At 46.1% G+C, this 14,409-nt stretch overlaps 5 protein-coding genes across 7 annotated transcripts; 2 read left to right on the top strand and 3 right to left on the bottom strand.

Moving 5' to 3' along the window:
- Positions 1-224: 224 nt before the first annotated feature.
- LOC135429721 (major heat shock 70 kDa protein Ba-like) lies at positions 225-2,602 on the top strand. The gene has a single exon (XM_064684162.1). It carries the CDS (start codon positions 588-590, stop codon positions 2,511-2,513), a length of 1,926 nt encoding a protein of 641 aa, XP_064540232.1. The 5' UTR covers positions 225-587; the 3' UTR covers positions 2,514-2,602.
- A 496-nt stretch (positions 2,603-3,098) lies between these two features.
- LOC135429718 (dipeptidyl peptidase 9) lies at positions 3,099-9,472 on the bottom strand. Of its 2 annotated transcripts, XM_064684158.1 has the most exons (9): positions 8,301-9,472; positions 7,655-8,231; positions 7,355-7,586; positions 6,727-7,283; positions 5,973-6,588; positions 5,498-5,809; positions 5,210-5,432; positions 3,781-3,973; positions 3,099-3,719 (listed from the first exon to the last, which is right to left on the bottom strand). In XM_064684158.1, the coding sequence occupies exons 1-9, from the start codon at positions 8,692-8,694 to the stop codon at positions 3,518-3,520; spliced, it is 3,306 nt and encodes a 1,101-aa protein (XP_064540228.1). In that variant the 5' UTR covers positions 8,695-9,472; the 3' UTR covers positions 3,099-3,517. The 2 variants fall into 2 exon arrangements, with proteins under 2 accessions (XP_064540228.1, XP_064540227.1); XM_064684157.1 differs by having other exon boundaries at positions 7,655-9,472.
- LOC135429727 (acylphosphatase-1) lies at positions 9,253-10,256 on the bottom strand. 2 transcript variants are annotated; one of them, XM_064684169.1, is made up of 5 exons: positions 10,231-10,256; positions 9,930-10,087; positions 9,848-9,864; positions 9,680-9,789; positions 9,253-9,625 (listed from the first exon to the last, which is right to left on the bottom strand). In XM_064684169.1, the coding sequence occupies exons 1-5, from the start codon at positions 10,239-10,241 to the stop codon at positions 9,502-9,504; spliced, it is 420 nt and encodes a 139-aa protein (XP_064540239.1). In that variant the 5' UTR covers positions 10,242-10,256; the 3' UTR covers positions 9,253-9,501. The 2 variants fall into 2 exon arrangements, with proteins under 2 accessions (XP_064540239.1, XP_064540238.1); XM_064684168.1 differs by lacking the exon at positions 10,231-10,256 and having other exon boundaries at positions 9,930-10,116.
- A 30-nt stretch (positions 10,257-10,286) lies between these two features.
- Positions 10,287-12,024, top strand: LOC135429724 (uncharacterized). Its single transcript, XM_064684164.1, has 3 exons — positions 10,287-10,515; positions 10,599-11,015; positions 11,134-12,024. Exons 1-3 carry the CDS (start codon positions 10,362-10,364, stop codon positions 11,805-11,807), a joined length of 1,245 nt encoding a protein of 414 aa, XP_064540234.1. The 5' UTR covers positions 10,287-10,361; the 3' UTR covers positions 11,808-12,024.
- On the bottom strand, positions 12,014-14,189 carry LOC135429723 (ubiquitin-associated protein 1). Its single transcript, XM_064684163.1, has 2 exons — positions 12,688-14,189; positions 12,014-12,228 (listed from the first exon to the last, which is right to left on the bottom strand). Exons 1-2 carry the CDS (start codon positions 14,035-14,037, stop codon positions 12,103-12,105), a joined length of 1,476 nt encoding a protein of 491 aa, XP_064540233.1. The 5' UTR covers positions 14,038-14,189; the 3' UTR covers positions 12,014-12,102.
- Between the last annotated feature and the right edge of the window lie 220 nt (positions 14,190-14,409).

The raw sequence follows: 14,409 nt of genomic DNA, 5'->3' as shown, positions 1-14,409 counted from the left end.
ATAAAATACATTTATTAATAGAAAATCGTTAAGTATAACAAAACAATTTATTTTGCCAACAATCTCTAAGTTCGTGTGAATTTTCTAGAATCGAAAAAAGGTAAATACCAATTGTTGCTGTAGGTCAAGTCGAACACACACAGCCGTTACTCTCAGTCCCTCTCGCTCTTTCTTCAAAACAATAACAAACCCAACCTACTAGAAAAATCGAAACATATTCGTGGTACAAGCTGTTCCGTCTCCCTCTCGCTCATAAGCAAACGCATCGAATGTACGCGTCGTTCGACGCGTTTCGAGAAGAGAGCGTCGAGAAATTTCGAAAAGAGAGCGCCGGGGTATAAATACGGCTGAAATTTTCTCTTCGCCACAATTGAATTCAAGCAAGCGACGTGATAACATCACAAACCAAAACAAGCGACTAGCTGAACAAGCTAAAAATACAAACTAAAGAGTTTTAACGATTTTCAACAACAGTTTAAATAAAATCCAAGTGAAAAGTAAAGTTTAAACAAATTAAGAAAGAGATTTCCACAACAACAACAAATAAAAGCGATTCATCTCGAGCGAAGAATCAGAGAACACACAGAATGCCAGCCATTGGTATTGATTTGGGCACCACGTACTCGTGCGTGGGTGTCTATCAGCATGGCAAGGTGGAGATAATTGCCAATGACCAGGGCAATAGGACGACGCCCAGCTATGTGGCTTTCACAGATTCGGAGCGTCTCATTGGCGACGCGGCCAAGAACCAGGTGGCGATGAACCCCAAGAACACAGTATTCGATGCGAAGCGTCTAATTGGACGCAGGTACGATGATCCCAAGATAGCGGAGGACATCAAGCACTGGCCCTTCAAGGTGGTCAGCGACGGAGGCAAGCCCAAGATTGGCGTCGAGTTCAAGGGGGAGCAGAAGCGTTTTGCGCCCGAGGAGATCAGCTCGATGGTGCTGGTGAAGATGAAGGAGACGGCGGAGGCGTACCTGGGCCAGAGCATCACGGACGCGGTCATCACAGTGCCCGCCTATTTCAACGACTCGCAGCGCCAGGCTACCAAAGATGCCGGCCACATAGCCGGCCTGAACGTGCTGAGGATCATCAACGAGCCGACGGCGGCGGCACTGGCCTATGGCCTGGACAAGAATCTGAAGGGCGAACGCAATGTGCTCATCTTCGATCTGGGCGGCGGCACCTTTGATGTCTCCATTCTAACCATCGACGAGGGCTCACTGTTCGAGGTGCGGTCAACGGCTGGAGACACACATTTGGGCGGCGAGGACTTTGACAACAGACTGGTAACCCATCTGGCGGAGGAGTTCAAGCGCAAGTACAAGAAGGATCTGCGCTCCAATCCTCGCGCCCTGCGCCGCCTGCGCACTGCGGCGGAGCGAGCCAAGCGCACGCTCTCGTCGAGCACAGAGGCTACCATTGAGGTGGACGCGCTGTTCGAGGGCCACGACTTCTACACGAAGGTGAGCCGTGCCCGGTTCGAGGAGCTGTGCGCCGATCTGTTCCGCAACACACTGGCGCCAGTGGAGAAGGCGCTCAACGATGCCAAGATGGACAAGCAGCAGATCCACGATATTGTGCTCGTCGGTGGCTCGACACGCATTCCCAAGGTGCAGAGCCTGCTTCAGCAGTTCTTCGGCGGCAAGAGCCTCAACCTTTCCATCAATCCCGACGAGGCGGTGGCCTATGGCGCCGCAGTCCAAGCAGCCATACTTAGCGGCGACCAGAGCGGCAAGATCCAGGACGTGCTCCTGGTGGACGTTGCGCCCCTTTCATTGGGCATCGAGACTGCCGGCGGCGTCATGACCAAGCTGATTGAACGAAACTCCCGAATCCCGTGCAAGCAGACGAAGACCTTCTCAACGTACTCTGACAACCAGCCGGGCGTCTCCATTCAGGTGTACGAGGGCGAGCGCGCCCTCACGCAGCACAACAATTCGCTGGGCACGTTCGATTTGTCTGGCATACCGCCGGCACCGCGTGGCGTGCCCCAGATCGAGGTCACCTTCGACATGGACGCCAATGGTATCCTGAACGTGACGGCCAAGGAGATGAGCACCGGCAAGGCCAAGAACATTACCATCAAGAACGACAAGGGCCGCCTGTCGCAGGCAGAGATCGACCGCATGGTGAACGAGGCCGAGCGCTACGCGGACGAGGATGAGAAGCACCGGGAGCGCATCACGGCTCGCAACAGCCTCGAGAGCTACGTCTTCGGCGTCAAGCAGGCCGTGGAGCAGGCCAGTCCCGACAAGCTGAGCGACAGCGACAAGTCCTCCGTGCTGGAGAAGTGCAGCGAGACCGTCAAGTGGCTCGACGCCAACACCACAGCCGACAAGGAGGAGTTCGAGTACAAACTGAAGGAGCTCACTCAGCACTGCTCCCCCATTATGACCAAGCTGCACCAGCAGGGACAGCCGCAGGGCAACGCCAACTGTGGTCAGCAGGCGGGCGGCTTCGGTGGTGCCGGTGGCTACCAAGGACCCACCGTGGAGGAAGTCGACTAAATGCATTCCCCCAGCTTTCTAGTATTTAGTTTTAGCTTTATGTTCTTCGGACTGATTAAGATTTTTGGTTGAGATATATCCATTAATTTTATGCCAAACACTCACTAGTTAAATTAAAACTAATTGTTAAACTAATCCTAAGTTAGCAACAAATTTTAGAATAAACCGATTATTTATTATTTGAAAAAGAAAGTCAATTGTCTTTGAATGGACCTTGCTGGAAAGGGCTAACTATGACTTAGGGGAAGGGTTAATATTGGGATATATATAAATGGGATATATTTAAATGGGAATTGCAATGAAATCCGACTTGAACCATACTGTTTTAAGATTTAGCTTTTCTTTTTATTTGTTGAACAAAATATAGCGATTTATTGTATTATTGTTTAAATGAAATGCACAAGCACAGTTCTAAAAGTATGTGTTTCAGCCAAAGGTTTCTGATTTTTTTGTTTTGTTTTTCATTCTATTTAAACTCATTAAAAATATACACATTGCAAGTTGTTTATCGATTATTAGGAGATATAAAAATTTGCATATATATATATATATATATATATATATATATAAAGAAACTATCATTATTTGATGGCTTGCAGGAGCAGCATGAGAGATTGTTGGTGCTTTTTGTGAGGAAGAGGACACTTCTTGGGTAGTGGAGAGGGGCATTTAAAAACGAAGACGAGAAATTTACGACTTAACTGGTTTTTTTTTTTCATTTTAAAAAATTTACAAATAAAAGTAAGAAGTGTGTGTGTTAAAAAATATAATAATAATAAAGATATAGATGATAAATGAATAGAAATAGTGAATTAAAAGTACTTACAATGAGTAGAAGAAGCATTGAACAGAGGCAGGCCAAAAGTTGATGTTGTTTCGTATGAAATATATTGCAAATTGTTTAAATATTGACGTTGACTTTGTAAAAAAAAAAAAAAACTAAACAAGAATTACGATACAGCAGGTAATTAGAATAGGGTGTGTTAGTGTCTGCTTGATGAATCTCATAAGTTTTGCAAGAACGATAATAATTTCGTTTCGTAGTTCTTGTTCGATTCCAAATTGCGCAACGAATGCCGCTCCTCCGGAAACAAATGCAACGCATACGGCTTGTTTGCCTTATTCAAAGCGCTGATCAGTCGTGAGGTGTGATTAAAGTGCACATTCTCATCGATCAGACCATGAATGAGCAGCAATCGATTATCCCTAGGGAAAGTAAGGAGTTTATTAATTACGCATATGATTAAAATTAATTTGTTGGACTCACTCATCGGGAAACGCATGCACATAGTTGAGCACCGAACCAGCCGTGTAGCCCGCCTCATTGGACTTGGGCAGATCCATATAACGTTCCGTATAGCCCGTATCATAGTATTCCCAATTTGTCACCGGTGCGCCCGCAATGGCCACCTTGAATATTTCCGGAAACTGCACCAAGCCCATCAAGCTCAAATAGCCACCTGCAGGCAAATGGTATTTAGGAATTAGGAATCGATATAATAGTAGCGGGCATTACCCGGTCTTGCTCGGGTAAAGTTTTTGCTTTCAATCTCTATATATAAAACTGTTTGTCCTGACTGACTGACTGACTGACTGACTGACTGATTGGTTATCAACGCACAGCCCAAACCGTAAGAGCTAGGAATCTGAAATTTTCACTGTAGCTACCTTATGTGATGTAGGTGCACGTTAAGACGGGGTTTCGGGAAATTCCACCCGCAAGTGTGGAAAAATCGCGAAAAACGTGTGTATGTAACTTTTTTGTTTACCATCCGATCGGCCCCAAACTTATTTTCAAAGATCTTTGTTCAAATTCATTTAAGGGGTGTTTCACACTTTTAGGAAAATCCGTTCCTCCTTGGTGGAAATGGAGGTCAAAGATTTGGTGAGTGACGTTTCGCGCTGAAATTCATTTCTAGAGATCTATAAGAAAAATCATTTGATACGCGTTTCACACTTTTCGCAGAATTCAAACTTCTTCGGGGGGAATGCGATTTAAAGATTTTTTGTGCGAAGTTTTAAGTTGTGTTCGATTTGCTTCAAACTTATTTTCAAAGCTCTATATAAGAATGTAATGAATACGTGTTTCACCGATTTGGGAAATTCCACTCGCAACAGTGGTAAATTGGCGGAAAACGTTTGTATGAAAGTTATTTGTTTACCGTCCGATCAGTTTCAAAATCATTTCAAATTTGTTTGAGAACATTGATTTTATAACATACGTGCCACGGGCAAGGCCGGGTTATACCCGCTAGTTTTAGATATAACTTAACAATTTGGATATTTAATTCTAACCATATTAACTTGAACTCCCCGACTCACTTTACATTTTACACAGATAAATGAGTTCGAAGTCCAACGACTTAAGTAACAAAAATTGAAAGTTGTTCGCCTATTTTAGTTTGTTGTGGTAAGCTTTAAACCGAAAAGCAAATCTGTGACCGCTATATCCACCAAGGAGGAGTGGATTTTGCGTATTGTGTGAAACACGTGCCAGTATAAAGGCAATCGGACTGTAAACAACAAATTTTGACAACCTTTTTCTGTGAATTTTCCACACATGTGGAAATCCCTCGCAGCGTGCACTTTTAAGTGCAATACAGCTTCCTAGCTCTTACGGCTTGGACGGTCCGTTGATCGCCAGTCAGTCAGTCAGGACAAAGAGTTTTATATATAGTTTAAAAAAAAAGACGCACCATAGGACCAGCCATGTATGGCTACGCGTTCCATATCAATATAGCCCAGCTGATCGGAGAGTATGCGCAGCGCATCCACCTGATCGGTCAGCTCTACCTGACCCATGCGACCGCGTATGTGACTCTCGAACCGTATGCCACGATGCCTGCTGCCACGCGAATCAATGCAGATCACACAATAGCCCTGAGCAGCCAGCATGTGCATGCGCAGCTGATGTTTGCCCTGTTTAGTTATAGAAACAAACAAGATTAGTTTTTATGGGATTGGTTAAAGGCCGCAGCACTTACCTTGAAGGTATTGTTTACGGTTTGCACCTCGGGTCCGCCGTACACATTAAGCACCGTCGGATACTTGACGCCCAGCTGGAAGTTATGCGGCTTAAAGACCATGGCATAGACTACTTCACCCGTTGGCAGCTGCGGCCGAAAGATTTGCGGGCAATATTGTGGCTCCGGTTTGCCGCCCTCATGCAGAAACCCAACCAACGAGATCTGTATGCCATTGACGCCGCCATTCTGGCAGGTTTGCGTCACACGCATTACCTTGCAGCTGGGCAGGCGTTGGATATTGCAATAGACGAGCAGCATCAGTTGACATTGCTGCAATAAAGTAGAGTTATTTGTGAAGACGGGCATATATAAACTGGCCTAACCCGTTATCTTGCAAGTTATCTTGCAAAGCAATTAAGTTTTTTAACAAGAACTTATTTTTAGGCCGATCGTTCCTTAAAGTTTTGTATAGCGAGCAAATTCTATTACTTACATCATCAAACTCCACCAGATAGGAATAGCCTGGCTCGGTTAGCAGGCGTATGTGCTCGGGTCGCTGCAGACTGACCACATAGAGATGCTTCTCCAGCGGCGTATCGCGCAGTCCCACAAAGTAAACCAGTTGATTAGCCTTGTCCACCCACAGATTGCGTGCCAGCACCTCCCACTCACCGCTCGTCAGGGCCACCTTGTTGACAATGCGCGGTTGAAGTGCTGCCGCTTCCACAAAACTGGGATGTTGAGCAGCTGCCAATGCGGCAATCGCATCCGTTTGACAGCCATTGACATGAGTCAGAAGCAAACTGGACGTGACTAGATATAAATGCCTGAAGCCCGTCTCCTCTGAGGCCCAGAGATAGGTGACAGTCAAATCGTTTAGCTCCAGAAAATATAGCATATCATGCACATTAATCCAGCTCTCCGATTGCTCCGTATAGATGACCTGCAGTGGGGTTATTGTGCGATTATATGGGCTACGCCAGCTATGATCCCCAATGGAATCTGTGGGCGTGGACACCTGACTGCTGTACGACTCGCAAAAGTTGTCCAGCGGTATGAGCATGACATCCAAGCGCTGCTGCTTGCGGTTGAGGCCCTGCAGCCAAACACTGAGAATTGAAAAAGGGAGTACTTTAGCATGGAATTTAAAAGATTTGAACTAGAGCCCTGCATCGCATCAAACGAAAAGCAATTTGGATACTCTAACAAATATTTCGAGCAAGTCAAAACTAAATTTGGGAGCTTACTAGTTGGCATCCGGTGTCCAGCCGACGCGTACAATGTACTCTAGCCAGGGAAATACAGCCGAAAGAGAATAGGGTAAATCCTTGATGCTAATCTCAGTAATAAGCAACGCCTCGTTGAGCACAAATTGTACAAGCTTTAGCTTGGATTTTGCGTTGGGCGTGCCGCTGCGTGGAAATCGATACTCATCCACCTCGCCCGGCACAGCCGTCGATGAGGGGAATGTGTATAGGGACACATCCGTTTCATCCACCTCCTCGTAGACAATGCGATAGACGCCATCATCCGAGTGCGGCTGCCACCAATAGCCCTGGTAACGACTGAACTCCTCCTGCATTACATACGAGGGCACACCCGCACTCAGGGCATCATCCGCAAACGTGCGACGACCGCTTCTAGTGTACGTTAAACGCTTCTCATGGCCGCTAAGCGTGTGCGTTACCCAGATATCACAGTCACTGATGTGTGCAATCAGATCCGAGTTCTGAGGGCAGATTTGCGGATCCAGTGCAGTCCACTCGGGGCACGTGCGCAGTTGCGTGGGAAACAGCAGGCCAGACTGTGCCAAAAGAAAGCAAAATTAATTAAGATTTGATTGATGCACAGGCTGACAGCATGTTCTATGCTCACATTGTAGCCCGTGTCCAAGCACTGATACAGATCGTTGAAGCAGGGAAAAACCAGTTTGCCGCTGGGCTTGTGCAACTCATATGAAGTAATGCCCCATGTGGGCAAACGCTTGCGCTCCTGCAGCAACTGAAACTCCCGGGCATATGGACAGGCGCTGCCATTGCCGCTGACAGTGCTCACGCTCACATGAGTGCTGGGTATGGGTTGCTGGAGCAGTGACTGCCAGGTCAGCCTGTTGATTCAAGAAATGATAGGAAGAAATTACTAATTGATGACAGCTAGACAAGCAGCTAATTCCACCTGGGCTTGGGCGGTGCACCAAAATGAAACGTTGGCAGGTTAATTGTGGGTGATGCGACGCCGCCGCTAGGACTGCCAACATTGACTGCTTCAATGTCGCCGCCACCGAGCTGCTGCTGCTGGTGCAGCTGCTGTTCGTCGTGCTGTCGCAGATTGATGTCCGCGAAGAGCAACGTTGTTTCCCACGTGTGCGGAGGGGTGCTCAGAAAATAGCAGCGGGCACGGCCATCGGACAGATGACGGAACTGCACATTGGTGGGCACCATCGTGGACAGATTAGACAGCTCTTTGCGTATCTCTTGCACAAAACATTTGATTTCGGCCCATGATTTGGAGGGTGTGGGCGCCGCCATATGCCCATCATTATCGACAGCATCATCCTCATCCTCCTCCTCATCGTTATCATCGCAGTCCTCATCATTGTTGCTCAGCAAGTGCGGCGGTGTACTGCCGCCGGTAGGTGAACTCAAATGATTTGTTATGGCCGATGCAGCGGCTACCACCACCTCCGTGGTTGTGGCTGTTGCCGCCGCCGCTGCTGCCGTTATGGGCGATGTTAGGGAATTGATAGCGCTGCCTATTGAGGAGTAAAATGCATTAGCTGTGGTACCCAGCGAGCCCATGCTCGTAAGACTAGCTATCGAACCGGCACCAATGCCGCCACCCACGCCCACTCCAATGCCAGAATGTGTAGAGCTGGGCGTGCTAGCTGCACTGTGACTGCGCTCCATGGCGGTGCTATTGATGCTGCTGGTGACGCTCACAGCTGTCGAAACACGCGAGGTGAATCCATCAAAGAGATTGACAAAGGATGTGGCCGCTGCGTTAGTTATGCTATGGCTGCGCTGATGTCCATTATTGTTTTTGTTTTTGCTATTGCGTTTGTTGTTGCTGCTGCCTCCCGCCGCGCCGCTGCTGTCCGTGGTTGATGGTGCGCTGGCTTCTGTGGAGCTATTGGCGTTTGGACCGCCTAGATTAACAACAAGCGGTGAGCTTCGCGATGTTTGTTGTTGTTGTGTCGTTTGTATTCTGCTGTCCATGTTGCTTATTTTGCTTACTTTTAGCGCGCAAATGCAACGCAGTTTTCGTTTTCACTCACAATTTCAAATTGACCCAAATTAGTACTCCACGTACGCACACATACACACACAGACAGACGAAGAAGGCAGACAGACAAATAGACAGTCAGCTTTTTGGTTAATTTCCTTTCCCTTTGCACACACTTGCACACACACACACGCACATACATGCCCAATCGCTCACTCACACAGCCATGCGATTAGTTTTGTTATTGTTGTTATCGCTGCTGCAGCTGCATTTCATTTGTTTATACGCAATTATTTACTATTTTTAACAAAATATCTATGTCGCCTCGTTTCCAGTGGGTTTGTCTAGCTTTGCTTTTGTCTGTCCGCTCGGATTTTCATTTTCCTCTTAGGTGCTGCTGCGCTCTCTTCGTGAGACGAAGTGTCGTTTGGTAATTGTTGTTGTTTTTCTATTTTTTTTATTCGTCTCTTTGCAAAAAAGTGAAAGTCTTGCGCGTGTTTCAACTGGCACCCAGCTCGCACATGTGCTGCATTTAATGCATCAGCGCACACTTAATTAAATGCCGTTTTATTTTTCTTCGTTTAGGTAAATAAATTTATTTAAATCAGTTGTTTTTATTGTTTGTCACGGGCCACAGTGAGTGATATGATTTCCACTGCAATGCCGTTTGTTTTACTTGATTGTGTACCACGCAGTGTTGCAGTTTAGCGAAACAGTGTCACCATCAGACGGTTTGTAATATGAAACGGTCACACTGCACAGATGTGTGATAAACCGGCTTTATTTATAGGACATTGGCATCAGGGCTTTTTTTTATATATGGTAAAGTCAGCGTAGGTAAAATTTTGCAACTCCTCGATTGGGCCAAAAACACATTTATCGATGCGGCTAGTGGGACTGCCAGTATATTTTAACCAAATACGCCTGAAAAATAAATTTTAATTCGAACCTCGGCTTGTTTTTTGTTTGACAACATACATAGCCTCGAAGCTTTTTTGGTATCCCTGAATTAATCCAATAACTGTGTTTCTATCAGTATACATGCACCAGCCACGAACCCCAAGTTTTTGAGCCCGTCGCAAGGTATACTAAATAAATTATCAACACCTAAAATGAAGTTTGCTTTAAGGAATAGGTAGTCCTTACATGTCGAAACGAAACGTCTGCAAAAGAATAATTTATTTTGAATTCCCTTTCACGAAATATACATACGTTGGCCATGACATACCTTGCACAATTCCAAATATTTCAAATTCACAGCCCTGAATAATTAATTTTAGGACGTCTTTGGGATTTTTAATTACCGAAGTTTGCTGAGCCACTGCTTTTACCTTGGATTTATTATAAAGCTTTCTTAAATGTGATCTATCCGTCTGGGTTTGGACACTTTGAGTACCCATTATCAAAAAAAAAAGAAGAAAAAAAAAGAAAACAAACAAAAAAAAACACAAATTTTGAAACTTCTTTGAAATCAGTTGATTACGACTTGGCTATTGTCAGGTTTAAAAAATAGAGCAACACTGGCCTACCTGGTAATCATATATATGGCTATCGTTAATCGTTAATCGCTACGCACTTTGTTTGCGAGACACAACGAGACGCAGTTGAAAATTAATTTCAAAACAAAATAGATAGAAAGCAAAAAAAAAAAAAGTACAACATGACTACGAATACTGTATACGCTGGCGTGCATGTTAAAAACAAACTAAGCGACTTTTATCCAGTCCACAACATTGATATGGAACAGAATGTGGCGTACTTGAAAAAAATCATTGCACAGCAGCTGCAGTTACAGTTCGATGCCGACGAACTTGGTGTGTATATTCGATATAGTATATACACATATTTGTTTATAGTATAGAAATAATGCCAACTCATTGTGCGCTCACCTATACAGATATATGCTATCTGGGCAAGGTGCTCAGCGACGACTCTAAGCTCTCCAGCGCTATGAAACCGAATGCAATCGTCCATTGTTTCCGCAAAATGAAGGGATATACTCCATACGAGCCGCCAGCTCCCAGCGACATTAATACCAAGCACATACAGGAGCTCTTTTCGTTGACCTCGCACTTGCAAATCAGCGTCACGTCACGTTTTAACATATTGCAAAAGATCTTAGCCGAGTATCCGGAATTCCGACGCAATTTGGGCGCACAGGCTCTGATACGTGACTCGGTGCTGTTCAATATGCTGCATGAACCGGAGGTGGTTCAGAATCTGGTGCGTGATTATCCCATAATATGCGAGGCAGCTTCATTTATAGTCGATACCATACGCAAGGAACTGGCACGCAATAGTTCTGCCACGCAATGTAAGTCTTATTCGTAGTGAAGATTAAATTGGAGCTGGGTGGGGAAATAAGCCCACCTAGCATACTCCTTGCTATGCCTTTGTTCATCAATGCATGATCTCATGATCTCTGCTTGCAGTTCAAGAGCAGGCTGCCTCGGAGTCAACGACCTCGTCGGAGGAGGAGAACTCTTTAGGCGCCGGCAGCAGCAGCAGTGGGGGTAGCAGCAGCACAGCAGCTGCCAATATGGCTGCCAATAGACGGGATGAGCTAGCCAACATACGGCAAATAAGTCGCCAGCAGCTGGCCAATGCATTGGCGCGCGTCGACATGAGCTCCTTCAACTCGCTATCCAACATAGCGCAGCGCAATGTGGACGAGGCTCTCAGCGATGAGCGACCACGCTCCAGCACATCATCTGCCGCCAGTAGCATAGCTGGAGCTGCCGCTGGAGGTGCTGGTAGTGCTGCTGCCATCTCTTCGGAGCTGTTGCGCAATGAGTTGGCGCGCGCTTTTCAGTCGCTGCAGCAACAGCCATCTGTGGAGAGCATGGAAGTGGAGTCAACGGCAACGAGTGCAGCGGCCAGTGAGGCGGCTGTTGTGGATGAGCCAGAGGATGATGATGACGATGCTGTTGCTGGCGATGATAGCGATGTTCTGCCGCGTTGCTATCGCAGGCACCGCTTTACCGAGCAGCTGCGCACCATGGCTGCCATGGGCTTTATAAATCACACCCAAAACGTTAACTACTTGACGCTGGCCGATGGCAATGTGGAGCATGCCATTAATCTGCTTATGTTGGGCATGAACTGAACGCGATGCGGAAGCAGCTTAGCACTAAGCACATGTATTTATTATGCTGCTGCGGCGGCTGTCGTCATATAAATATATGCATATATATAAATACTATATATACTTATGTACACGTAGGCGATTTAGCATTATGTTTTGTAGCTGCGTTCCTCAGCATATGCAAACACAATAAGCTCCAAGTTCTCATAGAAATAAACAAAAATATCTTTGCATGTAACGTGGGGCGCTTGTATTGGATATGCGCCTTTAGCAGCTTGGAGCGCCGGGGGCGGCCGACATATCATATTGAATTGCACTACTTAATTAAATAGTCTAGCGCTTTGTCCTTATTGTTATTAAATTTCAAAAGCGCCGCCGAGATTTTCGTTTCTTCAAATCCGAGATCCATTAGCTCGCCCAGTGGAATGAGATGCTCGATTATCTAATGGAGAGAAAATGACATTTAGATCTTAATCAAATCTTAAGCAAATCTTGGTTTAAAAACAAGTTCTCTATAGGTTTCCGTCCGTGACGAATACGTTAAACAAAAACAGGGAAGATTAAATACGCTGGATAAAATTTTGGCAAACAAAAACTTAATATTCGACCGATTATTCTTTGGCAGCTACATGATACAGTGGCACGGTTAAGCCGGATTCGACATGGGGAAGACAAGCCTAGGCCTTAAAGCCGAAATACTTGTGTCCATACATCCACTCGGCTATTGAAACTAATCAAGAATATATCTACTTTATAGGGTCGGAGATGTACTCCTTCTGCAAAGGCATAAAAATGGGTTATGCCGTTTACCTTTCACAGTTGGCGCTCATCAATCAGACAGTCAATCAATCAGTCAAGGCAAATAGTTAAATCTATATATTGTCAAAGCGTACTCACGCACCTTCTTGTCATCGACGCCACACAGGCTAACCACCTTGGCCACACGCTCCAGCGGAAAACCCATGCTGCTAATACGCTGCGCTAGTTTCTGTGCTGGCACAGCCAGCTCCTGGAATATGTTGGCATTGCTCGGCTGTTGGCTGTTGGGCTGATGTTGCTGTGGCAGGGTCAATGCTAACGTCTGCGATTCGTTCTCATTGTGGCTGTGCAGGCGGGTGCGACGCTTTTCCGCCTGCTGCAGCTCCGTTTTCAGTTCGCGTAGTATGTCAGGCACGCTCCTGGACTTGGCGTCAGCGTCCTGAGTGTTCGCTGACAGAAAACTAGTAGGCGGCAGCGGAGGCAATTGAGTGGGCGAGGCATAGCCATTGGCAAAGCTATGCTGCAAGTAATTATGATTTGGGTAAAGCTGCTGCTGGCTGGAAAGCTGAGGATAATAGTGCTGATTGTAGACCATGTGTGGATAAACGTGCTGCTGTGTTGGAGTGTTGTATAAGGGTGTTGGGTACATGGCTGGAATGTCTTGGGCATCATCACAGTGTACTTGAAAGTTGACGCTGTCAAGCGTCGCTTTGGTTTCCGCCAGCGTAGTAACAGCCAGCTCCAGTGCCGGCTGCTGCGACTGCTCCACTTTGTTCTCTGGCTCCCTCTCTGGCTCTGGCTCCGGCTCCGGCTCACTTGTTGCCTGGGCCGTTTGCGTCAACTGCGTCTGGTGCAGCACCTGCGCCAGTATATCCAAATCGTTAATAGTTTTCATCTCAATGTTATCGAATGGTGTCGAGTTCATATTATACTCGAAATCTGCATAGTTCAGTGAACTGTTCCGTTTATGGAGTGTAACCACCGGTGGCGCTGCTGCAATGCCACTCAAAATGGTGGGTTGCAGTATATTATAGAAATTGCATGAGTTTATTGACTTTGGTTCGAGTTGTTCACGTGACGCAGCGGCGTTAATTGATGTTGTTGTCGCTGCTGCTGATGCTGTTGTTGTTGTTGGTGACTCCACAGCTAACTGCTCATCATCGTCGCTATCGGAGGACAACTCTGCTGCACTAGGATATTCAACAGCGCCGAGCATCTCCTTTTGCTTTGCCTCCAGCGCACGCTGGCGTTCCTGTTTGCGCTGCTCCTGGCGCATCTGACGCGCCTGATGCTGCTGATGACGCATGCGACGCCAGTGCTGGCATTTGCTGAGCACACTACGCTCCAGTTGGTAGTCATAGTGATATGCCTGCTCTTCCGCATAGTAGTTGGGGCTATATTGGGCCAAACGGTTCGCAATAGTCGGGGGCAATTGGTAAACTAATGGTGGTGGTTTATAGCGTTCGACTATTTTGACGGGGACATCATCCATATTATTTGGCCAGCACTAGACATATGCGCATACACGACGAATTTTATTTATTATAACCTACGCACTTTTTATTTGTGACTATCCGTGTTTTAGTTGTTTTTGCTGTTCTTACTTCTCTTTTGTTTTTGCAAAACGATATTCAGCAAGCAGCAATCGATAAAAGCTTCTTTGTTGAGACATATTAGCCGTTTAAAATATGTGTGCACACTGATTAAGCCTATCGACTATGTCCGTTAGGAGTACCGTAATAATAGGAGTGTTTGAATAATAACATAAGCTTTATTAAGTATGAAATTACTTTAGCTTTTAATTTGGCTGAAAAATACTGCTAAAACAGGTGAAAACAATCAGGACCTAAAGAATGATGGTAAC

Source organism: Drosophila montana, unplaced genomic scaffold, assembly GCF_035044405.1.
Source record: "Drosophila montana isolate Dmon_TW-CO22-7 unplaced genomic scaffold, ASM3504440v1 contig_2669_1, whole genome shotgun sequence".
Classification (NCBI taxonomy): Eukaryota; Metazoa; Arthropoda; class Insecta; order Diptera; family Drosophilidae; genus Drosophila; species Drosophila montana.
Note: the sequence above shows the minus strand (reverse complement) of the source record. Positions and strands in the feature narration are given on the sequence as shown.

What these genes read in the sequence shown, in the direction of transcription:
- LOC135429718 (XM_064684157.1), bottom strand. Translation starts at nt 8,694, where the DNA reads ATGGACAGCAGAATACAAACGACACAACAACAACAAACATCGCGAAGC. An exon ending in GGTGCACCGCCCAAGCCCAG is followed by an intron (nt 7,587 to 7,654) that starts GTGGAATTAGCT and finishes TTGAATCAACAG; the next exon opens with GCTGACCTGGCAGTCACTGC. An exon ending in GTGCATGCGTTTCCCGATGA is followed by an intron (nt 3,720 to 3,780) that starts GTGAGTCCAACA and finishes TACTTTCCCTAG; the next exon opens with GGATAATCGATTGCTGCTCA.
- LOC135429723 (XM_064684163.1), bottom strand. Translation starts at nt 14,037, where the DNA reads ATGGATGATGTCCCCGTCAAAATAGTCGAACGCTATAAACCACCACCA. An exon ending in GTGGCGTCGATGACAAGAAG is followed by an intron (nt 12,229 to 12,687) that starts GTGCGTGAGTAC and finishes TCTCTCCATTAG; the next exon opens with ATAATCGAGCATCTCATTCC.
- LOC135429724 (XM_064684164.1), top strand. Translation starts at nt 10,362, where the DNA reads ATGACTACGAATACTGTATACGCTGGCGTGCATGTTAAAAACAAACTA. An exon ending in GTTCGATGCCGACGAACTTG is followed by an intron (nt 10,516 to 10,598) that starts GTGTGTATATTC and finishes TCACCTATACAG; the next exon opens with ATATATGCTATCTGGGCAAG. An exon ending in CAATAGTTCTGCCACGCAAT is followed by an intron (nt 11,016 to 11,133) that starts GTAAGTCTTATT and finishes CTCTGCTTGCAG; the next exon opens with TTCAAGAGCAGGCTGCCTCG.
- LOC135429727 (XM_064684168.1), bottom strand. Translation starts at nt 10,101, where the DNA reads ATGGGTACTCAAAGTGTCCAAACCCAGACGGATAGATCACATTTAAGA. An exon ending in CAAAAAAGCTTCGAGGCTAT is followed by an intron (nt 9,626 to 9,679) that starts GTATGTTGTCAA and finishes TTTATTTTTCAG; the next exon opens with GCGTATTTGGTTAAAATATA.
- LOC135429721 (XM_064684162.1), top strand. Translation starts at nt 588, where the DNA reads ATGCCAGCCATTGGTATTGATTTGGGCACCACGTACTCGTGCGTGGGT.